At 36.2% G+C, this 27,497-nt stretch overlaps 1 protein-coding gene across 2 annotated transcripts; it reads left to right on the top strand.

Moving 5' to 3' along the window:
• The first annotated feature begins 271 nt into the window (after window positions 1–271).
• Window positions 272–27,154, top strand: UBE2D3 (ubiquitin conjugating enzyme E2 D3). Of its 2 annotated transcripts, none has more exons than XM_047091426.1 (7): window positions 272–357; window positions 14,152–14,215; window positions 14,303–14,334; window positions 20,744–20,821; window positions 22,082–22,187; window positions 23,959–24,052; window positions 26,286–27,154. In XM_047091426.1, the coding sequence occupies exons 1-7, from the start codon at window positions 334–336 to the stop codon at window positions 26,329–26,331; spliced, it is 444 nt and encodes a 147-aa protein (XP_046947382.1). In that variant the 5' UTR covers window positions 272–333; the 3' UTR covers window positions 26,332–27,154. The 2 variants fall into 2 exon arrangements, with proteins under 2 accessions (XP_046947382.1, XP_046947383.1); XM_047091427.1 differs by lacking the exon at window positions 272–357 and adding an exon at window positions 549–566.
• Window positions 27,155–27,497: the final 343 nt, after the last annotated feature.

Raw genomic sequence — 27,497 nt, 5'->3', positions numbered from 1 at the left:
GGGAAGTCAAACTTGTAGCCGCCCCTCCGCTCTTCCCGTCACCTTCGCCTCCTCTTCGGGCCGAAGCACGGCATAGAGGCTGTTGGTGGCTTTGCCACGCCACCCCACCCACCCCGGATCGCGACCGTTTTAAGGGACCTGGATTCATCAGGGTCTCTTCGGGGCCTGTGCGAGTGCTGATCTGCTCCGTTTTTGCAAAAGGCGCCTGTGTCTGGCAGAGCCGGTGTGAGACGGAGAGACCCATCTTTCCCTGCCGCCCGGATAATCAAGAGTTTTGGCCGGACCTTTGAGCACACACCGGGAGAGTGAGGAGCCAGACGAAAAGCACAGACGATGGCGCTGAAACGGATTAATAAGGTAACCCTTGGGGCTAAAGGGAATGGGGTCGTAGGAGGAAAGGAAGGTTCAGTACCAGAGGAAAGCGTGGGGGTGGGGAGGAAGTATAATTATGAAAACGTCCCTCTTTGGGTCACTTCTCTTGGGGGAAGGGAAACGCAGATCTACTTTAAAGAAGTGAATGTTCAAGCTAAAGAACAACACTTGTGGCGAGTGAGGTGTTATCTTGTGTATGTTTCAGTGGAATCGGTGCAAATTAGGGGTGGGGGAGAGTGATTTCTGGCGCCTCGGTTCTGCTTCTAAAAGAAGAGTTAGTCTTGTTTGAGGTCAGAATTGCCGAGAGACGCTCCAGCAGATGTCATGGCGCTTCCTATTCTCGGTGCTTAAAAACTTCAATTGTGAGATCAAGGATCTTAGGCTTTCTACGGGAAGAATCATTGGAAACTCAGGGGAGAAGAATGTGTAAATCTGGCGGGCCCCGAACTTCATTGGGGGTCGGTGTAGAAGTCTCTTAGTGGCTGAAAAGTAGTGAATGAGCTTAGTCAAACTTAATCGACTGGGGGCAGGTTGGTTACACAAGAGTAAGTGGGGTTGAGAGGAGATGGGCTGACACAATGTTACCGCTTCCTATGTTTTGTAGTTGAGGCTTCTCACCCGAAGCTATTTATCTGAGGGACATCGGCAACTGATGTAAAAGGCTTCTGGAAGCTCTCTTCTTTTTGGCTGGGGGGGGGGAGGGGGGCGGACGAGGGGTGTGATGGCAGTAAGGGAAGGCTAGGTGTACCTAGTTTTGCCTCGGCTCTGTTAATAACACTTTCGGGGAACAATGTTTCGCCACCTAAAATGTGGTTTGATACTAAACTATCCTTGGAAATTGGGGTGAAAAAAGGATTTTTCGAGGCTTGGGGGGTGAGCGGAACCTCCACCTCCGGAGGTTTAGTCTCATTTTCTTGCTCTAACTTCTATCCCGCATTTTAAGATGGCGGCTGCTTTAACTGGTTCAGGCTCTTTCCGGCATCTCCTTTCCTAATAATATAAAATGATATTCTTTGTTAAATGTTAACTTTTACATCAGATTGTACATAGCTCTTAAGACGTCCTGCTCAAGACTTTATCTATATTCAAACTCTCAGACTGTATTTCCCTTTTTTGTAACTTGTGTATGTGTGGTGTGTTTGGTTCTTGCACAATCGAGGAGGGTGGAGTATTTACAGCTAACTTGAAAAAAATGTCATGGAATAAATTCAGCCTTACTAAAACTAGCAGACAGAGGAGGTTGTGGGTTAGAAACTTTGGTTTTGATGGGTTACTTTTTTTAAAGGGGTTCTGCATGGAAGGAATGACAAGGACTTGGCTTTACTAAGTAGACCTGATGCTGCCTAATTTTGATTTATTCAATACGTATGACTTTGGAGTTTATTTGACAACGCTGATACTATGAAAGATGAAGGTTCACATCTTCATGGAATGTATCGAGGCTGAAATTTTGAATTTTGATTTAGTCCATCATTGCATTGTCATTGTGTGTTTATGTGAAGTATAAACTTAAATCTCTGTGATTTTGAGAGGATGGAAGAGGAGAGGAAAAATTTTGTAAGAGTTAAGATTTAAAGCAAAAAGGATTAAGCATCTCTTTGACCACTTTGAAGGCCAGCAATACATTGGAAAAGCATAGTTAATACAAAGAATATAACATTAAATACAAATCAAAATCTTTTATCTGTGAGAATTCGTTCAGGCTACTAAGATGTGGAATAGTTTCAAACCCATAGCTTTTTATGCATGTGGAACTTCAAAGGAAGGTCTCATTGATTTTTTTTCTTTTACAGGTGATACCCAGCTGCTGTGACACCACTTTAATTATTTAAAAGCCCTAGAGAGGCAATATAATGGTTAAGAATTTGAACTTTGGAGCAGAAATGCTCCAGTTAGAATTCTAGGACTGGGCAAGTTATTTGTATGCCTCTATAAAATGAGTATTTGTTACGTATGAACAATAGTTGAGTGCCTAGTATGTTCTAGATGCTAGGACTGCAGTAGTGAGCAAAACAGATTTAGGGTCCTAGATTTTATTTGTTTATTCATTTATTTTAGGATTAAAGAGGTTAGTGTGTGGCTTGGAACAGGCATATGGCATTCAGATTATTACTGCTATTTTAATATCACTTTTTAATTTTCAAAATCTCCTTAAAGAACTTTCGTAGTTTAGTACCCTTCATTAACATCAGATTGTCTTCTGTTGTAAATATTTTGAAGATATGCGTAATATATTAACTAGACATAATACTTTCCAAATTGGAAAAAACAATATTTATGTAGGACTGTTGATTCAATGTACAGAAAGTTTTTGAAAGGCATGTGGCTTGGTATTTAGCTGTTACTGTCAGAATCACATGGTGAAACTTCAAAAAAAAAAAAAAATCCCAGATCCAAAGAGTATTAGTGAGTGATAGTTATGGGGGATGGTTTTATTAATTTCTGTTCTAGAAATACAGGGTCAAGTAGGCATCGCTATTAGTATGGTATTTCTTGTGTTACGCACTTTTTTCTTTTTTTTTTTTTTAATTTATTGTTTGGAGCCCCCAAATTCCAAATACTAAGATACTTACATTCTTTGTTGATGCTTTATTGAAATGCTTATTGTTGGATTATTTTTGGCCAGTACTCATTTGATAAAGCTTTTGGATTTGTTTTTTCTAAAGCTTACGTTAAAATATATTGTGTTTCTTAGACCAGGCAGCTTTTTCAAACAATCTTACTTGTTTTTTGCTGTATTATTTATTTAATAAGCTGTAGTATGGTTTTACAAGGCTATTTATTAAACAACAAAAACGAAAAATGGGAACTCCCAAGTTGATTAGTGGTGTTTGAGGACCATAGGCAATTATACTACTCCCATTAAACCAGGTAACTACAGTGCTTGTATTTTGGGGAAGTTTAAAAAGAACTTCACATAAAATATAATGTGAGCCAAGCCTAGAAGAGTAACTCATGTTTTGAGGGTTTGCAATGTGTCAGAATTGTTTGAAACCCTTGAGGTTCAGATCAGTCTACCTCAAGAGCTTAAGCTCTTGAACTCCATAATGTACTGCTGTTCTGAACCATTTGTTTCTATTTTATCAGGTGAATGAATGTCATTTTAGTTTTACTACCTGCAATAAGCTGCTCTCCTCTCCCACTTCACTTTTAAATAATGGGAATTTCACTTTATTCTTCGATTATAGTTAATTTGTGAATTAAGATATTCACTAACATAAGTTTTGAAAGCGGGAGTGAATGTTCTTTTTGGTTGATCTCTTAAAGGACTGGGAGTTGCCATGTTCCAACTAATTGCTAGGGGTATCTTAAAATATCTTGTCTCCAAAGAGCCTATAGGCTGGATACACAGTTTTGCAGGTGTTTCTTTAGGATCCTCAAGGCTTTTCTGTAGCCAACTAAATTTGTGGGACAGTTGTGTGACTCATGGATACTGATCGTGGTGACCTTGGTGTTTATTTTATGAAGAGGCACTTACCTTGACACTGTTTTCATCATCCTGCTCTTTTGCAGTGTTAATTCTAGTTTTTGTTATTCCTACGAATATAAACTTGAATACTCTTATTAGCACTGGGGGAGAAGCTACTTACAATATATCTGTTACTAGATTATATGTGAATTTAACTCATGGATTCCGTGCACCTTGTTAATCCAAGATACAGTAAATTCTTGCAATTTTTCCAAATACTTTTACTGTAATGATCCCTTTCTAGTAAAGAAAACAGTAGGTTCTTAATGCTGACATAAAGATGTTTTCAGATTAAGATTTCAAATCTTAGGTTGGCTTTTGCATTCCATAATATACGTTCTTGTTCGTGGGTTTTGACATGAGTTGCATTTATATATCGGGAAATTGAGCAGAGTTCTTAATATAGTGTATAGGATCTTACCAGATATATGGAATCATTTCATTTTCTCTGGGAACAGACGTGATTTTGAAATGTCCCTTAGGTGATTCTGAAGCCTCCCTCTGGTGAAGATCCACAAACATCGGGGTAATCATTTAACCAATACTTAACTGAGGGAAGTTTTACTCCATTTGGCACAGTAGTTAAGTCCCAGGAGATAGAAAATGAGGAAGCTTTGTCATTACCCATGAGAGTCTCTGCTTTGAGTGGAAGAAACAAGCATATAAACACATGAATAGGGGTTTGTCACCTTGTACAACTTAACTTCCAAGAATCTAAGTCAAGTATGGGAAACACTTAATTTAAAAGAAATTAAGGGGAGTGCCTGATCTTTATAAGTTGAGTTCTGAGTCTTGATTTTGGCTCAGGTCATGGTCTCAAGGTTTGTGGGATGGAGTCCCACATTGGGCTCCACACTCAGAGCGTGGAGCCTGCTTGGGATTCTGTCTCTCCCTCACTCTTTCTCTGTCACAATAAATTTTTAAAAAGGGGGGTGAAATCTTTGGTTTTATATCAGATTTACCCATTACTGTTTTTTACCTTTTTTGAGAGAGATGCAGGGGTGGGGCAGAGAGAGGGAGACACAGGATCTGAAACAGGGCTCTGAGTTGACAGCAGAGAACCCAGTGTGGGGTTTGAACTTTGGAAATGCAAGATCATGACCTGAGCCAAAGTCGGGTGCTTAACTGACTTAGCCATCCAGGTGCCCCAGATTTACTTATTATTAAAGATAGTTTATTTAGGGGAGCCTGGGTGGCTCAGTCGGTTGAGCATTCGACTTCAGCTCAGGTCATGATCTCGCGGTCCTGAGTTCGAGCCCTGTGTCGGGCTCTGGGCTGACGGCTCAGAGCCTGGAGCCTGCTTCCAATTCTGTGTCTCCCTCTCTCTCTGCCCCTCCCCCGTTCATGCTCTGTCTCTCTCTGTCTCAAAAATAAATAAATGTTAAAAAAAAATTACAAAAAAAAGATTATTTAAATAATTTGCTTATGCTATATTTTGCCGTTTTATGGTGGGTTTTATAACTATACCTAATTCTGTCAAACCAGTAGTATTTTGAAATCAGCAAGATTAAGTGATTTTCGTTACTTTACTGGAAAATTTTATGTTGTTGATTGTGTTTTACTACTAACGGCATGATCTTATTTGAAGTTGAACAGTGTAATTAAGAATGAATGCATTTAGTGAATATCTTATTAGCTAAGTTATCTGGCTAGATAAGATTCTCAAAACTATCCTCTGCCTTGTTATGTGTGAAAGGGAAAAATTCGATGAAGTGTTTTATACTTTCCCTAAACATCTGATTTTTATCTGCAACAGTACTTTCAGTATAATCTTGTATCATTGATATTGACAACTTTTCATAGCTAGATTTGTCTTATTTGGCCTTGTAGGTTTCAGTTGTGAATCACTACTTGGTTACTTGTTCGTTTTTAGGATGGAGTACTTGTTCACATTCATCTTAGTCTTGTTATCATTTCAAAGCTAATGTATAATTGGATGTTTTCAACCACAGGACTGCTGTTAATTTTTGTTTTTTCTTATCTATGAAATGCCTTGTGTGTTTTCATGTATCAAAGCTGAGAACCTAAATTTGGCTTTCTGTTTTGCCCATTTAGATAATGCCTACAAAAGAACAGCTTTGAATAATTTTAAGTGATTTAAATGGTGATCTAAAGAAAGAAAATTGTAGTATTATTCATTCAAGACATTCTTTATATCTTGAGTAATGAGCAAGCACACTGTCTCACCTGTAATTACAGCTACACAGGAAGTTACTATATTGTCAGTGATGTAATGAGACATGGTTTGTAGCACCTACCTCTTAATTCTTAAAGTAAAAGAAACTTTTAGGATTTCGCATAAATTGTAAATTCCAAACTAAAATGATTTTAAAGTGACTGTTTCTTTTCATTCTTTAAGTCTGCAGTTCTATGAAAGTGTTCAGATCCTAAAATATTTTTGCCAGGTTTCCTTCTTTTGAAATAACTTCTGGTAAGCATACATTTCTGAAATGTTTGCTGTTTTCTTCTTTACTATTTGTGTCTATACACAGTATATAGAAATTTCATGATGTTAAAGTTAGTAAGAAAATTTTTGTTTACTTCATAGTAAACCTGATCTTTATAAGAACAATTAGAGCAGTTCTCATCGAGCAATAATTACATAGCATTTTGTCCTATCACTCGTCTGAATATGTACCTTTATATTTTGTTAGGTTGTAAAGGGTTGGTGAGGGTGAGTTCTCTCAAAATTTCTTTAAAGGCACTCTTCTTTCCACTTCATGGCCTCATCTCATCCAGACCCCAAAGCAGTATTTTATGTTGCTGCTCAGTATAGGTTTTAAGAGGCAAGAGATGTCTTTATAGTGCTGATTCACGTAGTTCTACAAATCTGGTCTCTAAGTCAAAAGTTTTGAAAGAAGTGGACTCTTGAGTAAAATACAAGAAATTGCCTGTCAGTAATGGCATGAACCTTTTAAGTTTTCCCAAAAGTTATGATAGGAATTGTATCTATACTGCTATCGTTATGACCTTTGGGTGATAATGTGCATGATGGATAGTGGAGTATGGGATAACAAATGATTGTGAACATGGTGATGATAATTACTGTACTCAGGGATGGAACCCATGAACTTGGCATTACCACAGTAATTTCATAAATGCTGACTTTGGTTATGTTGATCTAATGTGTAAGTAGTGGTTGTCATTAGAAAGTTCAGCAGGATGCTTAAACGATTATTACTAGAGGTATTAAATCTTACTGAACACTCATTGATATGGCTGCTCTGTAGTTTCATTATTCATAAATAGTTCTTGTATTTCCAACTTACGAATTCTTTAATGGCAGAGACCATTTCTTGTACTTCCCATCATCTCTTTAGGCCTTTGCATTTAATGCCTTGGCTTTTTCTTCATAGTCTGGTTAGTCATTTCACCTCTAAAGTGAGTAAGATGTAGATACAGTAGAGAAGCAAAAAGCAAATATTTAGCAGTATGTTTAGACTTTAGGTCTTTTCATGTTTTACTTCTAATAGTCAACTTTCAAAGAGATCCTGTGTGCTATAATGATCAAAGCAAAGATCTAAAGATAAGCTGGGCTTTCTTGTAGGAGCCCCACAAAAGGAATGGTCATACTTCTTAATGTTTAATCATGTACCTACAATTGAGAACTCACTGCCTTAAGCTGTACCTTTTGGCTGCCTTTTGGAGAGATTTGCTTGACTCCTTATCCTATGGGTCTGTTTAGGCTCTTTTTTTTTTTTTTTTTTTTTTTTAACATTTATTTATTTATTTATTTTTGAGAGAGTGTAAGTAAGGAAGGGATAGAGAGAGGGGGCCAGAGGATTCAAAGCGGGCTTTGTGCTGACAGCAGCAAGCCCAACGTGGGGCTCAAGCTCACAAACCGCGAGATCATGACCTGAGCCAAAGCAGACACTCAATCGATTGAGCTACCCAGGTGCCCTGTTTGGGCTTTTAAATGGAATAGAGAAGCATATTTCTAAGTGAGAAAAGGCCTGGATTTTCATACTAGCTAAGTATGCAGGAAGGTTTCAGGAGAAGCAGTTCAGAGGAAGATGATCAAAAAAAAAATTTCCTCCAGAAGAACATACCATGACAAAAAAATATTTAAATTTGGTGAGGAGGTTTGTTTGTTTTATGTCCTTGTATGCCCTTGATCCATTTTAGTGTCCCTTCAGTGTGAGTGGAGCCTTTAAGCAACTCCTAGTATGTGCCAGTCTCCCCTGACAACTTCTTTTCTATTTTAGTGGTCTTAATAGTTGGCTATGGGGGGCCTGGGTGGCTCACTGGGTTAATAAGCATCTAACTCTTGATTTGGGGTTAGGTCATGATCTCATGGTTCGTGAGTTTGAGCCCCATGTTGGGCTCTGTGCTGTCAGTGCAGAGCCTGCTTGGAATTCTCTGTCTCCCTCCCTCTCTGCCCCTACCCCATTCACTCTTTCTCAAAATAAATAAACATTAAAAAAAAAATTAGTAAAAAATAGTTGGGCAAGAGCCCACTTTAGTAATGCTATTCTTGGGGAAAGGGATGGTCATCATATGAAGACTTCCCAGGTGCTATATGTGAGCTGTTCTCTGGTCCTTTCCACGTTCCTCTCTACTAGGGAGCAAAGAGCTAACAGTTTCAGTACTTAGTATGATTTTACCAAAGACAAAATTACTTTTGGAAATTCATTGAGTAAGTGCTTCATTGAAAATTGATCTCAGTCCAGTAAATAGAGTTTCCTCTTGCAGTGGAATGGATAATTGTTTTCTCAGTTGGCTTTAATTTAAAGGCCATGTAACTTAAAAAATAGGTAACACTAGATTCACACTGAGTGTAGTAATAAGATGCAAACTAACTGAATGATTATGGAGAAACTGATCCTATGAAAACCTCAGTTTTCCGTATCCTGTTCAATCTAGGGCATTTATTCCTTAAGTACAGTGGAGAGTTGGTTTAGTGCAATTGAAATTTTTTTCTTCAGTATGCCAAATACCGTATCAAATTTTTTTAAATGCATCTTTGATGTAAGGACACCCTTTTTAAAAAGCAGCCATTTTGAAATCTGTTTCTAGATCTCTAATTTTCAAGTGTCTAGTAGATACACTACTTTTGTTTTCCTACACATCCTAAAGCTTAGTATATCCTACACTTGCATGCAGTCTTTCCTCTGATGTAAAATAGAAATCAGGCCTATTTTCGTAAGATTTTTGTAAGGGTAAAATGCTTGGTATTTAAGATCTTTTTTTTTTTTTAATCCTCCATGACTTAGTTCATGTTCTACTCTCACCTGAATTACTGCTAATGCTTCCTAATGTAGTTACTGCTTCTCTGTCCTTGTATTTGGGATTCCTACAATACAGAGATGAGTCTGTGATACCCACAGATTAAATTTTTGTATGGGTATATGGGGGATAGAAACTCTAATAGTTAATTTTAGAAGTGCTTGTCACAAATAGTGTTAAAAGCCAGTGTTCTGGGGGTGCCTGGGTCTGGGTGGCCCAGTTGGTTGAGGATCCCACTCCTGATTTTGGCTCAAGTCATGATCCCAGGGTCGTGGGATTGAGCCCCATGTTGGGCTACGCGCTGAGTGTGGTGCCTGCTTAAGATTTTCTCACTCACTCTCTCCCTCCCTCCCTCTCTTTCTCTCTCTCTCTCTCTAAAAGAAAAAAATTTTTAAAAGCCAATGTTCTGAATGATATCTATAGAAATACACATGGGTACAAGTCTATATATATAGTTAAAATTTGAAGCCCTGCAAAACAATGCTATATATTCTTAAGAGATACATATCTAGTAGTGTATAAAAATGGGGAGAAGTAGTGCAAACCAAATTTCAAATAACCTTCTGAGGGGCAAGTGGAATTGGGGAGTACGTGAGGGAGCTTCACGTATATCTAGCATTTTTTTAAAATTATTTATTTTGAGAGAGAGAGAATCGAATCCCAAGCTCTTGCCATCAGCACAGAGTCCGATGTGGGGCTCAAACTCCTGAACCTTGAGATCATGACCTGAGCCAAGATCAAGAGTTGGGCATTTAATTGACTGAGCCACCCAGGTGCTCCTGTAGCTTTTTTTTTTTTTTTTTTTTTAAAGTTCATTTTGTGGGGTCAGGGGAGAGACAATCCCAAGCAGGTTCTGTGATGTTCAGTGTGCAGCCCAGTGCGGAGCTCAATCCCACAAACCATGAGAACCTGAGCCAGTTAAGAGTCAGATGCTTAACCAACTGATTCATACAGGCACCTCTCTGCAGCATTTTATTTTTAATATGAAGGAAATATAGTAAAAATGTTCAGCTTTACTTGTCAGCCGGGGTACACAGATTCAGGGGTACTTTTAGGATATGACCTAGTAATTTTAAAAATTGAAAGTTTTTTCTAGTGTACTATTGTCTGTACATTTTTTTAAAAACACCCCAAATTTGATTTGCCTTATTCCTGCTTAAAAATTTCTGTGGTTCCCATTGCCTTTGGGATGGTCTTTGATATATTCAAAGCTACTGAAAGATCAAGCCATGGTTAACCTTGCTGGTCACATGTGCTACCTTCTTACCTTTACTCTTTTGTGTTTCTGGTTGGTATACCAGAATTACAAGCAAATTTTTGTAGACTGTTCTTTCATACCCTTGACTTTGAATAAGGTTCTCTGCTTGGAATGCTTATCCCTCCATCAGGACTCAGCTCAGTTGTCACTGTTTTTAAACCCAGGCAAGGTTAGTGGTTATACCTTTTCAGGATTCACAAAGCATTTAAATGTCTTTATTTTAAGCACTTAAAGTTGTTGAAATGTAGTTTTTTGTTTCTGCATTGTGCCTACTTTATATTAACTCAGTCTATTAGGGAAGGGATTCAGGTTTTATCTCGGTATATTCAGACCTAACATGCTTGACACCAAATATGCACTTTTCCTATATGTGAATAAATGATGGTGAAACTTTAGCTAATAGCAAATACTACTTTTCATTTTAGAAATGGATTTAAATTAACTTCTAGTTTCTGTGATTAGATTAAAAGTTGCTAGACAAAATACATGATTTCTCCCTGCTCCCTCTAGCTTGATTTTGAGACTGTTTGATTTAGATTTCTTACATGTTTTTCAAAAAACAAGACTTGAGCATTACATTGTGCTTTAGTGGGATAACCTCTATATAAATGGCCGTGGTTCCCAGGAACTTTCTGCTTAGAACGGGTCTCTCCTCACTCTTGGCGTTTTTTCTCCCTTGGATTTGTTAGAAGGAAACTGGAGCAGTTAACAATCAAAGGAAATAACTATAGGAACCAGAGCAAGCTACAACCTCAGGGACTGAAATTGCATATCTTTATGCCAAGTCAGCTCTTATTATCTCTTTTGCCCAATGTGGTCTCTTTTTCTCTGGATTCACCATGTAATTTCAAGGCACATGCCTGCCAATAGTTCTAGGTCACATCCTTACAGTTAGAGAAGGAAGAAGTCTTCCCAGCTTCAATATGAAAAACCAGGCAGAGATGGATGGACCTGATTAGGTCAGGTCCTGGCTTGGCTTAGGTTACTTTCCAGCCCTTTGAGCTAATCACTGAGGCTAAAGAAACAAAATTCTATGATTAGCCCTGAGTAATGGGTGGTTATCAGCCACCATTAACCAAACACTACAATCACATGTTTTGGAGTAAGGGAAAAGCATTTCCATGAAAGCAGGGTAAAATAGTTTATTGAGTAGATAAAAGGTCTTACACATTAAGAGCATCTGAGGTGACTTCTTACTGTGCTTTCTCATAATGTTTCTTGCTGAGATTTTCTTATGTATTCTCATTTGCTTATGCTGTGGGCATAATAATGTCATGAGAATTACTTGTTATCTTAGAGATGAACGCTGGTACATGATTTGAAAGACCTGTTTTGATCCCTAAAATAACTCAGGTTGGTTTTTTTTCAATGTTGTATTTAAAGTAGATTTTAGTATGTAAGATAATTGGCCTAATTTTAGATCTTTGATTATTACTTCAGAGACGTCTTGGTCATGGAGAACTTAGAAAATAAGACACTCAGAAATTATCTGAGTAACAAGAGCCTGAAATTTTGGGAGGGAAGAGCTGAAATTAGACCTTCACTCTAAAGTTAGAATAATAATGCCAGTATTATAAAGGCTTAATTTATAAATATTATGCATAAAAACTTGTTTCCTCTGTAAGAAATATGTTCTTTAACATTAAATAGGGTGTTGGTATATTCTAGGTCAACTTTATAGATTCCGGAAATTTATAATGAAGTTGTTTCAAGGTCACTTAGAGCAGTCATCGTTTAGATTGGTTTTATTTAAAAATAACTGCTTTTTTTTCTGGCATATAAACAAATCTGTATTCAAAACATGTTTATTAAGGACATAATTTGGGCTAGATCAATGTAAGAAACGAGATAAATCTTTTATGGAAAAGGAGGGGGGGATGGTTTAGAACAGGTAAGTTTTTAACCTTAAAATAGACCCCTTTTTTTGAACCCTTGTGTTCCTTAAGGAAAGAGAATTAAACTGTATAAATTAGCTTTTGGTTTTTTGTATTTTTTGGTGGGCCAGCTAAACAGTAGAACTTGTTACATAAGCTTTGGAACATGGGAGAATTCTCTGGTCGTGTCAGTTTGACTAGACTACTTGAGTTTTACCAACAATGAAGTTTTTAATGCTTTGAGATGGTGTTAAAGTAGATTCCCATCATAACAAAAGTGGCTGGTTATGGGATGTAAATAATGGCCATATGAAACCTAATCTGGCCTATGAAAAAGTCATTTGCTTAATGGGTAGTCAATTAATTCAAGTACGTTTCTATTTTTACTCAAAAATTGGTAGTTTTGGGCGCCAGGGTAGCTCAGTCGGTTAAGTGTCAGACTCTTGATCTCAGCTCAGGTCTTGATCTCAGGGTTGTGAGTTCAAGCCCGTGTTGGGCTCCCCCCTGGACATCAAGCCTGAAAAAACAAAACAAAAAATAACTTCAAATACTTGATTCAGAATCATTTGATAATTTGTAACAGTGTTTGTTTTTGTTTTTAAGTTAAAACCATACATAGTTTTGTTCTGTTTTCTTAAGTTATTTACTTAGAGGGGGGAATATCCCAAGCAGGCTCTGTGCTTACAGCGCAGAGCTGACATGGGCCTCAAACCCCCACAAGCCATGAGATCATGATCTGAGTTGAAATCAAGAATAGAAGGCTTAACCAAATGGGCCACCCAGGTGCCCCCCCATACATAGTTTCTTTTAACCAGTTGTTTAAATCTCTGTTCAGAGTTTCTGTAATTCCTACTGATCAGGATCCATGGTGGTTGGGATGAATTTTCTCCCGTTCTTAAATATATTGAACATAAGAAGGTATATTTATTTAGGCAAGCATAAAGGTCTGATCTGATCTTCCGTTATCCTAAGTTGTGTATCCTGGGATTTCTGGCTGTTTTGATAACCTTAAAAACAAATGTGTGAGTTTGAGAAGCAAGTTGGCAGTGTATCAGAGCAATCTCCAACTCCCAGTTTTATTGAGGTATAATTGATTTGTGACATTTTTAGTTTTAGAGCTACAATGTCATGGTTTATGAATTTTGTGAAACAATTACCACAAGGACAATTCTTCTGCATTGTGGGGTTTTGTTTTGTTTTTAAATGGAGTGAATCTAGATTGATCACTGTGCAACAGTTGGTTATTTTCCGAAATGTATTTGGACCATGTGAGAGAGGCAGATATTTGCTCTGGATCGAGCCCCACACATACTCTCTTTCTCTAAAATAAAATTAAAAATTAAAAAAGAAACAACTTTATTTTCTGACTAAATTATCCGTATTTGTTACATATAAGTCCTGGAAAGGCTAAGTACATATTTATAAATATAAGGTCTGATGGAATTTTGGAAACTGCATGTTTTCCTAAGAGCAAATTTCAGTTTCTTCCAGGGTAATAAACACAGTTGAGTTGCAGCAATAAGACCAAATCAAAAAGGATACCTACCTACCTAGCCCCATTAGAGATTTTTCAAGTGGAAATGAGGTCTGTGGATAGTGTGGTTCAGATACAACAGAGGATTTAGGATAGTAGAAATAAGGGCTTCTGAGATATCCTGAAAGTTAAGCAAACAACATGAATGTTGAGAACTGTCTCAGTTCTTAAGCTGTGAAAGTATCTGATACAACTTTTCTGGTTTGGACGGCTTTTGTTGATGTAACAAGAATTTTTGTATCTGTGCCTATTATGTTCCACGATCTGGACTATGGTTAACTTAATGTTTTCTTTTACTAGAATGTATTAATGTGAACTATGATTGTGTGTCCCTTAAAGAATGGGGTGAAGATCAACTATTGACTCTGTTTGTTTGTTGTTATGGTTATATGACCCATCATTTTCTGTTTTGGTGTAGGAACTTAGTGATTTGGCCCGTGACCCTCCAGCACAATGTTCTGCAGGTCCAGTTGGGGATGACAGTAAGTTACTCTGAAGTTGATTTGAATGGCTAATTTCAAAAAAGCTTGTACATTTTTAGCTAACAGTTTTGTTTTGTTTTGCCCTAGTGTTTCATTGGCAAGCCACAATTATGGGACCTGTAAGTATTAAGAATTAAAAATTGTTGCTTTTAATTAAAAATTCAACATTGACCTAGTTATATTTAACTTAGTCTCATATTTATTTTATTAACCTTGTAATGCCGTTTTGGAACTGCCGTAGTTGTACAGCTTTTGAAAGCCCTAAAAATTTAATGAATTAGTCATTTGTTTACATATATTATATGTGTCTGTCCCTGTATTCGGGTTCTAGAGTCTAGCATCTCTATGACCTATCAAATATTTTTTCACTTTATCCTAGTTTTCTTTTGTAGTAATGTAAAGCATTGTTGCAGAGCTTCCATTTAATTTATTAGCTCTACCATGGACCTAATTCCTCTTGCTGCCAAAAATCTAAGTTTTTATTGTATTTGATGTTTGTATAGAACTTTAGATTTTTACAAAATTTGAATATTTTTAGGTAGAAAGTGATATTTTGAATACAGCAAAATTCCTTTCTATCCTGGGTAGATAAGAAACTGTATATGCTGGATAATTGAATATTCAGAATTATGGATACCATCTAAGAATTTCACAGAATTAGAGCGCAGTAAAACAACCTGGGGTAAGACTGTATCTTGCACAATACTTAATATTTTTTTTTGACTTGGAAGGCACTTTAGGATTTCTATTCTATGTATGTCTTAATCTGCTTTCTTCCCCCCCTTTTTGGTGGTTTAATCTCAACATAAATGTCAATAATGTACTTGGTGAGATAACGGTCAATAAATAGGTATTATTCTAAAAGGAGAAATGCTCTTGGAAAAGTTAGCCAGTTGATGGGTTGGATCAATAAGTTTTTATTCCGTAGTTCTGATTTTGATAACTTTAATCTTTTTTTTTTCCATCTCCCTCTGGTCCCCCACTGTATGCCAGCCATTAAGGATAGACATAATACTTCTCATTCTTTAGGGAATTTAAAATCTGGGAGAGACCGGCAATTAAAACAAGTGTATAAGATAGGAAATTTTATGGGAAATCATAGCAGGGATGATTGAGTTAGAGTAATTGTGAAATGTTACGACCTAAAGGTAGGGAGACTGTGAGTTAAGTTAAACTTGGTGGTGTTGGTAGAGGGGGGGATATTTATCTTAATAATCTGAAACATATCTGTATTATCCTAATAGGGAAAAAAAAATTAACAGTCAGAATTGTTCACTTCCAGTTATCTCAAGGACTATTCTTACTACTGTAAATTTTATTTTGCTTTAAAAATACTTACTTTGTAACAAAATTGTGGTTTATTTATTTTAAGTGAACATAGTTAACTAGTCTGGCTTTTACCCAGTTTGGTCCACAAAACAGTTTAGAAGTTAACAGTCTTCATATTAAAACCCTGACGAGGCCCTCATTCCATAGCAGTAGCGACTGGGGATGGAGTTTAGCAGCTACCTCCCTTTTTTTATATGGGGTTTGTGTCTCACACTCCTGTCCACTTCATTTTGCCTCCCTAGATTCTGTAGGCACATGGATTTGCTGTTTCTAGAATTTTGTCATTATAGATCACCAATTCTTAAAGCAGAGTGTTCAGTAAAATGCCTTACCATTTCTACCAAGTAAAAGCTCGTCTTTGATCCAGAGGGTGCTGTAAGATGGTCTCATCATAAAAATTAGTTGTCAGTATTAATAAAGCACTAAAAAGTTGGTAATCTCAAGACTTAATTGGATGGTGTGCATGATAGAAACCAGCTCTTTGACACTAGTGTGACATTTTTCTGCTGGACTCTGAGACTTCACTGTTTATTGAACTTTTGTTTCCAAAAGGTGAGGAATATACTTAGAGTAAATCAGAGTGAAGCATAAGTGAGTAGTTTATGCCAGTAATTTTTTAGAGAATAAGAGAAAATTGCTTATCCTGACCTTTTTTTGTAGCTGCTTACTTATTTGCTTTTATTTTCAGAAAACTTTGTTAATTGTATCAATGACAGTTTTCTGCTTTTAAAAACAAATACTTGATTTTCAGAACTATTTAAATATTCCCTAATGAACAAAATTTGCAGAAACTGTATTTTAGTAAACACCGGTTTTGGGTGTCAACTTGGAAATAGTTAGCAATTATCTTTACCATAGCGTCAGCAATGAAACAACTCATGTTCTTATTTTGGCTTTTGATTGCATCCTTGTGATACAACATCACAGTTTGATTAGATAAATAATTGCTTTATTTTGTTATTATGCCTAGCTGTGTGACATGCAGATAAATGAGCTAAAACATTGGGACATTGGTAGTATAGCAATCCATATATTTGCAGATTTGCTGAAAGAATAAATGGTAACAAAATTGCTATGGAGTACTTCTTAGGTCAGTAAAGTGATTGGCAGTGCCACATAACTAAAGGTTCCTGACTAAGGAATGGAGCATCTAATTTGTTTTGATGCAGAGTAACTATTCAGTTTTAGTGTATTACAGTCTGGGAATGTTCTTGATCATTAAATTTATGAGGCAAAATGCTTTCTAATAACCATTTGAACTGGCTTATTCTTTCTTAAGGTAAGATACTTTGGAAGCACAAATACTAATAAAAATTAAACCTTTGAAAGAAATGACAGAGCATTGCTGGTTATGTGGTTCTTAAACTTTGGTGGTGGCTGGGTTTTTTGTACTATATTGAGGACAATTCCCATTAACAATTGGAAAAGTTAGGAGAAATTAACTCCTTATTTCTGGTATTTATATACTTGATTACTAATTGGAAATGGAGCTGTGAGAAAGATGGGAGAAAGATAAGTTTGAAATTATTTGGAGAACCACACTAACTTCCACCTAATCTATGATACAGCCAAGGAAGAAAGTACCAAACTTGAATAATATAACGTCATCTTTGGCAGCTTGAGCAGAATCAACTACAAAAACCATCTGAAGTCAAATAATTGGTTCATATGTATTGTCTCGTTGGTCCATAAAGGTTATTTTTCAACTTATTTTAAGTGTATTATGTCAGTTTCTGCAAAGGTTAATGATACATGAAAACTCTTCCCTTCATGACCTTTTAAAAGGAGCTTTGTAGTCCAGAGGAAGAGTAGAGGAAGTGGAAAATATAAGTAAGTTATAAATATGTTGGATAATAGTAAATGTACAGAAAGTATAGAAGAAAGGCAACAAGCGGATTGAACTAAAGGAAAGGCTGTATTATCTTTTTAAGGACATTTAAGCTTAAGATGGATTCTGTAGTGTAGGTAGGATCCTAGAGATAAAGATACAGATGCAGATAAGAATATTTCAAGTAGGAATGCCTGGGTGGCTCAGTCTGTTAAGTATCTGACTCTTGATTTTTGGCTTATGTCATAATCCCAGGGTCGTGGGATCAAGCTTTGTGTCAGGCTAACGCTGTGTGTAGAGCCTGCTTAACATTCTCTCTCCTTCTGCCCCTCTCCCCCCCCACCCGCTCGCACATGCTGTCTCTCTAATAAAAAAAAAATTTTTTTTTTCAAAGAATATTTCAAGGAAGAGAAAGAAAGAAATAATAGAAAAAGGAGATGTGAAACATTTTATGTGCAGTAAAGAGCACATTTAGGAGAATAGGTAGAAGATGAGACCAGCTATATTAGTGGGAATGAGTTCATAAAGCACTTTATGTGCTTAGGAGTTTGTACTTTATCTTGAAATCTGTGCTGGATTTCAAGCAGGGGTGCAACTTGTGTCTTAAGACAACTTCAGAATTAGGGTGAGGGATAAATTAGAAGAAAAAGCCAGAGTGAAGACAGGAATACCAGTAGTAAACCATTACCATAATGTAGAAAAAAGATGTGAGATCTGGAACGAAGGTAGTGGTGGCAATGGACCTAAAGGAGAAGCAGCTAGTTGAAGAGAATTTAAGGATCTTTAAGATTGATAACTGCTTTGATCACTGATGGTTTGTGGTTTGAGTTTTGGACACAAGACATCCAAGAATAAACATTCATGAGCATTTGAATATATATATATATAGAGAGAGAGAGAGAGAGAAGGACTCCAGAGTTACCAGAATAAGTGTGGATCAGGAGATAGAAGCAGAAGATGGATCTTTGGGAATACCAACACTTTATGATTGCCCTAGGGGAGGAATACAGACACTGAGAGGAGCCACTTGAACTAATTGGAGTAAATCCAAGGTGTAGAAGGTTTATAAAGAGATCAAGTATAAATTCTGGATTTGGGTCAGTTTATAATCAAAATATTCCTGTTTTAATTTCTTTTCTGTTTTCTATTTATAGTAACTTTGATATAGAGCCTCAATCTTTAGATAGCATAGTTTGGTTGGGTTACCCCTGGATCTTAAGATTTTACCAGTTTTTCCTTTTTGAGTTGATGGAGTTATAGTGTTAAATTGTAACATTGAAATATTTTCATCCCATAAGTTTTTTTTTTTTTGAACAAGTGAAGTGAAATTTGGTTTTGCTTAAATCTTATGATTAGGTTGCCTTTATTCAGAAGCAGTGAGATTACAGCACTTGTGATTGTATGAAAATTTAGAATTTCTTTTTTTTTCTTTCTTCTTTTTTTTTTTTTTTTTTTTTTTTAATTTATTTTGAGAGAGAGTGAGAACATGAACAGGGGAGGGGCAGAGAAAGAAGGAAAGAGAATCCCAAGCAGGTTCCACACTTTCAGCCCAGTGCAGGGCTCAGTTCACAAACTGAGATCATGACCTGAGCCAAGATCAAGAGTCAGATGCTTAACCGACTGAGCCACTCAGGTGCCCCTAGAATTCTGTTTAGGATTACCGTAAATTGTTAACTGTACACTGTACAAACATTTTCAGTATTAGTCTTATAAAAGTGTATGCCATTTGAAGCATCTACTCCCAGTTGATGTAGCTGTTAAAGATCCATTAATCTGGTAAATTCAGATCGTATTCTGGTACCTTGCTTTGATTTTTGTCTATACTTCACAATGCTGCTTTGCAGTTGTAGTTTTTCAAATTAAAATTTTGTAAACAATATGAAAAGAAAGGACTTGGGCATTACGAAAGGATTCAAACTGTAGTTTTTTTAATTTTACTAGTTGTATGTTTTTTTGAACTTCATTTATCATCAGTAAGTTGACATTTTTCCTTCAACTCGCAGATATATCCCATTCATTTTTCATAATACCTGCAACATTTCATTATATGTCTCTTTACCATACTGTTAGCCCATCAAGATAAGAAATTGTTCTCAATGTCCCTTCTACATACCTGATCTATAGAAGGGAGTTAAATTAATTCAGCTATTGTTTATTTTACAGCGGGCTGGGGATTAAATGAACACTATAAAAGTGACAGATCTGGAGAAGTTTTTATTTGCCTGATATCCAGAATGAGCATAGTAAAAGGCTTATATTAGCACTATGTACATACTCTTCTAATGGAGAGAAATAGATGTTGGTAATAACTCACTATAAACTTTGAAATACATCTTCAGGTCGGCTCTTAGCATATCTAGAAGCAGTTTTATATTTTCCTTAACTTTTACCTTAAAGTTTTTTACTAAGTCACTGTCTTTTGTCCTCACTTTCTGTTCCATTGTTGGTAGTCTTCAAAAGACCTGGGGTTTCAATCTTGGTTCTATCCTATACCATTCACCTAAGTTATTTCTTCAAGTCCCTTTATATTTGTCCATAAAATGGGAACAATGATATCTTTTTCCTGATATTGGTTAAATTAAATGTAAAATTCTAGCAAGTAGTGTTTCCCAAAAATTACTTCATACTAACATTGTCTAATAGGTATTTACTAAGAGTCCTTCGTACTCAAATTATAATCAAAACGAGGGAGGAAGAGTGATGCGATAGCTTGAAATTTTGTTTTCTTTTGAAGTGGAAGAACAAATATTCTACACTGTTTTCCAAATATTGTAATGCTGTGTGTTGGTTTGCTGTGGGGTTTTTAGTATGCTTTTGAAGAAAAACTTCCTTGGTTTTAAATGAGGATTTTTGAGGGGTTACTGGCTGGCTCAGTCAGAAGAGCACGTGACTCTTAATCTCAGGGTTGTGAGTTCAGCATTTTGCTTTGCCAGTAGCCAGAGTGGTGTGTTGAAGTACAAAGCCTTCTGTGTTGTATATATGGTTTTCATTAGAAGAAATAAATATAAGACCTTATTTTCAAATTCATGTTTGATGTATAATACTTTTATAGTCCTTATTGCTAAGTATACTTTTCCTTTGTGAAAGTTGGGATCTAGAACACTTAGTTTCTGGGTAATTTTTCGGTTCTTTGGTGACCTACGTAAAATGGGATCTAAGTAAATAAGGGTTCATTGTTCTATAGTAAATTTTGATTGTGTATTTTCTAGTAATATGAACTAAATTGTGGAATAGTTTAGATTCTATTGCAGTGTAAACAGTGGGTAATTTGGGTCCATATTAAATGCTTATTTAGAAAATAGAAATGTTACCTGGATTATTTAGCAGTAATATTTTAAATATCAGAGTCAAGCAAATTTTTCTTTTCACAGAATGACAGCCCATATCAAGGTGGTGTATTCTTTTTGACAATTCATTTTCCTACAGACTACCCCTTCAAACCACCTAAGGCAAGTATTTATCCCCAAAATCCATTAGTATACATCAGTGTTTTTATCCCCAAAATCCATTAGTATACATCAGTGTTTTATTTCAAAGGAATAGAGTATTCTTAGAAATTAAGATTCAATGTAATTCAAGGTAATTGGCATGTATATGTAGGGAGTAAGAATAATTTAGGTTAAATACATATTGAGGCTAATACATAAGCTAAATATATAATACAGAATGCTCTTAATCTTTAGTTAGAAGAGCAGCTAGACCTGGATTTGAACTTTTGTAAATGGAGATAAGGATTTATCCAATGTTGCAAAGCTCTGATACATTATGTGGAAGTTTTTTTCCCCCCTTTATTGTGCTCATACAGGTTTGGATTATTAACCTCTGTAAAGTAGTAGACTTCAGGTATTCAGCTTTGTATTCATTTGCATATGTTGCTGCAGCCTAGGCTATGTTTGTTAGGGCTTAGACAGGCTATATCTTTTAGGGGTTTGGGTTTGCATATATAACAATAAATCTATCAAAGCTTATAGTTGCTTAATGCACGAAGGTGACTGGTTTACAGTTATTAAAAGCATTTGATCCTTGTCTTTTCAGAGCAATTAACATAAATCCAATCTATATGAATACCTGTAGAAAATAGCAGAACGTTGGCACTTCAGCCGTCTTTGCAGTCATGTTATAGGTGTAGTATGACAGTTACTTCAGATGAAACACTTTTGTGATATTTAAAATTATGTTATGTACTATGGAAACGCACACTAAAACACATACTTTTTGTAACTTGATACCTTAAGTGAGTTGGTCTACAAATTTGGTTTACATTCTGAAGTTCCTTTATTAATGAATGTTAATTAGCCTTCACAATGTTCTTCTTGATACTCATGACATGGTAGAGCGAAAGTTAACCTTCAGAATATCCCATCATATCATTGATAGTAAAATTTTTGCCCCAAAGAGTACATTTTATTTTAATGAAAGAGAAGGATCCCCTGAAAGATCTTGATCAGAATATCAGATGAGTTTCTGTAATTTTTAGTCCTACTGTGTATGTAAAGTAGGTTTTAGCCATTTGATTGTGTGTGTGTGTGTGTGTGTGTGTGTGTGTGTGTGAGAGAGAGAGAGAGAGAGAGAGAGAGAGAGAGCGCGCGAGCAAGCGAGCAGGACAGTATTTTAAGCCTTGCTAAAAATGAAAGTCTTTTATTTCAGATTAGGATGCTTATTTTTACTTGGGGAAAAGATACCTAAAAAATTTTTTTAATTTATTTTAGGTTGCATTTACAACAAGAATTTATCATCCAAATATTAACAGTAATGGCAGCATTTGTCTCGATATTCTAAGATCACAGTGGTCTCCTGCTTTAACTATTTCTAAAGGTAAAATACTTTCAGAGAAAGTCTTGAGCTGCTCAGATTCATAGTCTTGGAAAGGTCTCTAGATCAATTCTGGTCTTCTAATTTCAGTTGGGATCTATTATATGACATCTCTAATAGGTTGTCCAGTCTCCACAAGAATATCCCAGATGGAGATGGAGTTCCTCCATCTTTCTCCATTTTGAATGACTGTGGTGGTTTTTATGTCACTTCTCCCCCACAAATGAAATCACCTACCACAGAGTGACTACTCAATGGGAAGGAAGTGTACCCTGTAGTAACCTTTGGGTATTGGTGTTGGCTTAGCATACCTTAAGGTATAAAAAATGAGGTTTTTAATGTTGCTAATTAAGACAGTGTTTCAGATAGGATTGTGCAGTGAATTTGTATCTACTAAAAAGGTAGTGTAGCATCTCCCAGACTTTTATTTGACTAAAATCACTGTTTTGGAGAAGAAAGAAAATCCCTTATAACACTTTGCAGTGTCTGCCACATAATAGGCATACAAAATGAATTAGATACATGCTCTGTAATGCTTGGTATCATCCAAGTTCATGAATTGAACAGGTCAGAGTAAGAACTAAAGTTGTGAAGGCTCGTTTAGTAATAGAGATAGAGAGGTGCCTGCGTGGCTGGCTTAGTCTGTGGAGCATGACTCTTGATCTTGGAGTTGTGAGTTCAAGCCCCATGTTGAGTGTAGGGATTGCTTAAAAATAAAATCTTCAGGGGCTCCTGGATGGCTCAGTCGGTTAAGTGTCCACAACTGTTGATCTCAGCTGAGTTCTCAATCTCAGGGTTGTAATTTCAATCCCCACGTTGGGCTCTCCGCTGGACGTGAAGCCTACTTAAAAATATATGTGTATGTACATATATGTATATAATAAAATCTTTTATTAAAAAAGTAATGGAGATCTCAACATTTATTTAATCAGTACTCTTAGTTTATAAATTCAAGGAGACAAAACACAATGGAGCAGTTGGGAGTTTATGTGAAACTCCCCCAAGGGCAGGGAAGAGAATGGATTTCTTTTTTTTTATTCTTTTTGTTTTCTTTAATGTTTATTTTTGAGAGAGACAGAGAGGGAGGGGGAGATACAGAATCTGAAGCAGGCTCCAAGCTCTGAGCACTCAGCATAGAGCCCAATGTGGGTCTCGAACTCAACAAACCATGAGATCATGATCTGAACCGAAGTTGGAGGCTAAATCAACTGAGCCACCCAGGTGCCCCCTTTCTTTTAATATATATATATTTATTTAATAAGTAAACTCTACCTCCAACATGGGGCTTGAACTCCACAAACCCAAGATCATGGGTCTCATGCTCCTCTGACTGAGCTAGCTAGACACCCTGAGAATGGATTTTTTGTTATGCCCAACCGCTGAAAATAATACTGCACAATGTTCCCCCACATTATTCTTTATAGATTTCCCCCCTCAAAGTACCCAGAACTCCACAGTTTATTACTAATGCCACTTAACTTTATGAAAAGGATAAAAAACTACTACCGCATTGTTTGAGTATCTTGGAACTCCTGAGTTTGGCACTATTTTCATAGCTAGTCAGTACTAAACTTGATGCCAACAAAGTTCTATTTTTGACATTCCTTATTGTCTCCTTTGAAGCAAAATGTCTGTAAAGCTGTGTCTCATTGACCTTAAGATACAAACTAATAAAAAATCTTTTGAGGATTGGGTGTTTTTTTTTTTAATACATGTTTCTAAATACATTTTTATCTAAATTTCCAATGCTAGGTAACACTTTTTTTTCTTGCAGTTCTTTTATCCATTTGTTCACTGCTATGTGATCCAAACCCAGATGACCCCCTAGTGCCAGAGATTGCACGGATCTATAAAACAGACAGAGATAAGTAAGTATATAGTAGAAAAGTGACTATTTTTTTAATGAGTTAGGCTTACACTCTGCTGTAAGTTGTGGAAATGCCAAGAAGACTTGATGATTATTGCTGGTAAGATAATAATTAAAATGTGCAGAAAGTTAGTTTTTGAAATGTGAGTTTTTTTTAATAGGTTTTAGTTTATGTGACAATGAATAGCCCCCTCTAAAACGTTTTAATTTCCCAACATGTTCAGTGCTTTGTCACTTACTAAGTTTTTGGAAAGAAAGATTTTTCTTTGTCCCAATTACATTTTTGAAACAAATAACTGGTACTATTATAAAAATGTGGTCTAAATTCCTCAGATATTTGAATTACCTTTATGTACTACTTCACCATTATAACTTTGTTGTATGTTATGATTAATGCTAAGTATACTTGTTCAATTAGGTACAATAGGTTAGCAAGAGAGTGGACAGAGAAATACGCTATGTTGTAGGGTAAGAGGATCTGCACTCTATGGTGCGCTTATTCATGGTACTGCCAGCACTTGAGTGCTGCATGCTTAAAGGCACTGTCTTAACTAACCAAAGGTAACAGATGTGACAGTTTTCTGAAAACTGTACATTTAACTGCTTGATCTCTGTTTAGCGTGAAAGTATACCCAGTAGTCATTACTGCTTGAGAGTATTTGCATGGCAAAGCAGTTATATATAGCACTAGTAAGAAATGAAAGTTTAAATAGTATCTTTTTCAAACTACCATGGTATTTAAATTTTAAAGTTGGTATATTTTAACCTTTATTACCAGTACTTTATGGAATGTGGTGATTTAATTAAAATTTGGCCAAGAGATCATAATATAAGGGGAAAACACTTTTAATAAAGCCTCCAGGCATCTAAACTAAATGTTCATTACTGACAAGCATGCATTAATATCAGCTATACTTTGTGGCTCCCTGTATGCTAAATGAAACCTTTGTTTTAAAGTGCTGGCTTTTTGAGAGGGTGTCCTTAAATGAGGTAACCATGAATGGTAGAAAGAACTTCTATATGCTAAAGTTTAGAAAAGTGGTTGAACCATGTTTAGTTCTTGGTTTGAAATGAAGCTAGTTAATATTGCATAAAGTTCAAACTGGAAATAGAAATCTAAAAGTTCTCCTATACCCTTTGATGTTATATTCATTTCTTAAGGCTATCACTGTATTTTTTGTTGGTAAGTAATTTATGGCATGGATGTAATACAGGAAGAAATTGATAGCATTTATCAATATGAATGATAATCCTCAGTAATAAATAACCTTGCTCGTGTGTGTGTTACCTGTTGATCTTTTTAAACAAAGATGCCCCTGAGTTGTACTACTAGAGATTCTCATTAAGTCTCAAGTGGGACTTGTTAGCTCCAGTCACACTTTCTAAAAGTAACACATACATGTTCCAATTAACACATACACACCACTCACACCCACCTCTCTTGAAAAGTCCTTTCTTCAAAACCTCCTTCCCCAATGTCTAATCTTCTCCCTGTGCTTTAAATCTCAAATGTAATTTCTGGTATTACCAATTTCTCAAAGTCTAGGATTCAGATAAAATTGTTTGGTTCCAACTTTGATGGAAATTTCTGTAGACTGCCGTTCTGACATAAGTCCATGATCTGTAAAATAATTTTTTTTTTTTAATTTTTTTTTTCAACGTTTTTATTTATTTTTGGGACAGAGAGAGACAGAGCATGAATTAGGGAGGGGCAGAGAGAGAGGGAGACACAGAATCAGAAACAGGCTCCAGGCTCTGAGCAATCAACCCAGAGCCTGACGCGGGGCTCGAACTCACGGACCGCGAGATCGTGACCTGGCTGAAGTCGGACGCTTAACCGACTGCGCCACCCAGGCGCCCCTAAAATAATTTTTTTAATGTTACAGTTAGTTGAAGTGAATACTAATTATAGGATTTTCTAATAGAACATTTAACTCAGTGGTAGGGAAGAGAAAAGGTCTTTGATTATTTTTTTTCTTAGCGTCCCCAATCTCAATACCACCTTATTGTGTTTATGAAAATATTTTCAGTCTATTGGAACATTCTAGTGGAAGCATAAGATTTCCATTTCCCACATTGCTTTGAGTACCAATGCTATTTCTCCCTTGTTGGCTTAATTCTAATCATAGCCATAAGAGATAACTCCATGATGAGTTTGGAGGTAAAATAGAAATCTTTCCTTTCAAATATTAAGAATTCTTTAACTTTTTAAGTAACATCTTCTTTATTTGCAGGTACAACAGAATATCTCGGGAATGGACTCAGAAGTATGCCATGTGATGCTACCTTAAAGTCAGAATAACCTGCATTATAGCTGGAATAAACTTTAAATTACTGTTCCTTTTTTGATTTTCTTATCCGGCTGCTCCCCTTTCAGACCTCATCTTTTTTAATTTTATTTTTTGTTTACCTCCCTCCATTCATTCACATGCTCATCTGAGAAGACTTAAGTTCTTCCAGCTTTGGACAATAACTGCTTTTAGAAACTGTAAAGTAGTTACAAGAGAACAGTTGCCCAAGATTCTGAATTTTTTTAAAAATGGAGCATGTGTATTATGTGGCCAATGTCTTCACTCTAACTTGGTTATGAGACTAAAACCATTCCTCACTGCTCTAACATGCTGAAGAAATCATCTGAGGGGGAGGGAGATGGATGCTCAGTTGTCACATCAAAGGAAGCAGCATTATTCTAGCATCCAGTCTTTTTTAAGCCTTCCACTGTTAGAGATTTGAGGTTACATGATATACTTTATGCTCATAACTGATGTGGCTTGGCTGGAGAATTGGTATTGAATTTATAGCATCAGCAGAACAGAAAATGTGATGTATTTTATGCATGTCAATAAAGGAATGACCTGTTCTTGTTCTACAGAGAATGGAAATTGGAAGTCAAACACCCTTTGTATTCCAAAATAGGGTCTCAAACATTTTGTAATTCTCATTTAAATTGTTAGGAGGCTTGGAGCTATTAGTTAATCTATCTTCCAATACACTGTTTAATATAGCACTGAATAAATGATGCAAGTTGTCAATGGATGAGTGATCAACTAATAGCTCTGCTAGTAATTGATTTATTTTTCTTCAATAAAGTTGCATAAACCAATGAGTTAGCTGCCTGAATTAATCAGTATGGGAAACAATCTTTTGTAAATGCAAAGCTGTTTTTGTATATACTGTTGGGATTTGCTTCATTGTTTGACATCAAATAATGATGTAAAGTTCAAAAGAGTGAATATTTTGCCATGTTCAGTTAAAAGTGCACAGTCTGTTACAGGTTGACACATTGATTGACCTGATTTATGCAGAAGTAATAAGCTATTCGGATAGTGTAGCTTTAGTATGCTGCACATGATACTGGCAGCCCTGGAGTTCATAGATGGACTTGGGACCCAGCAGTTTTGAAACGTGTATATGAAGTTTAAGAAATTTATTTTCCAGGTGCAACC

The sequence above is a fragment of the Lynx rufus genome, unplaced genomic scaffold (genome assembly GCF_022079265.1).
Source record: "Lynx rufus isolate CCGP_SWC_20201006 ecotype Redwood Valley unplaced genomic scaffold, mLynRuf1.p SCAF_3, whole genome shotgun sequence".
Classification (NCBI taxonomy): Eukaryota; Metazoa; Chordata; class Mammalia; order Carnivora; family Felidae; genus Lynx; species Lynx rufus.
The sequence above is the reverse complement of the archived record's forward strand: the minus strand, read 5'-3'. Positions and strand labels throughout refer to the sequence as shown.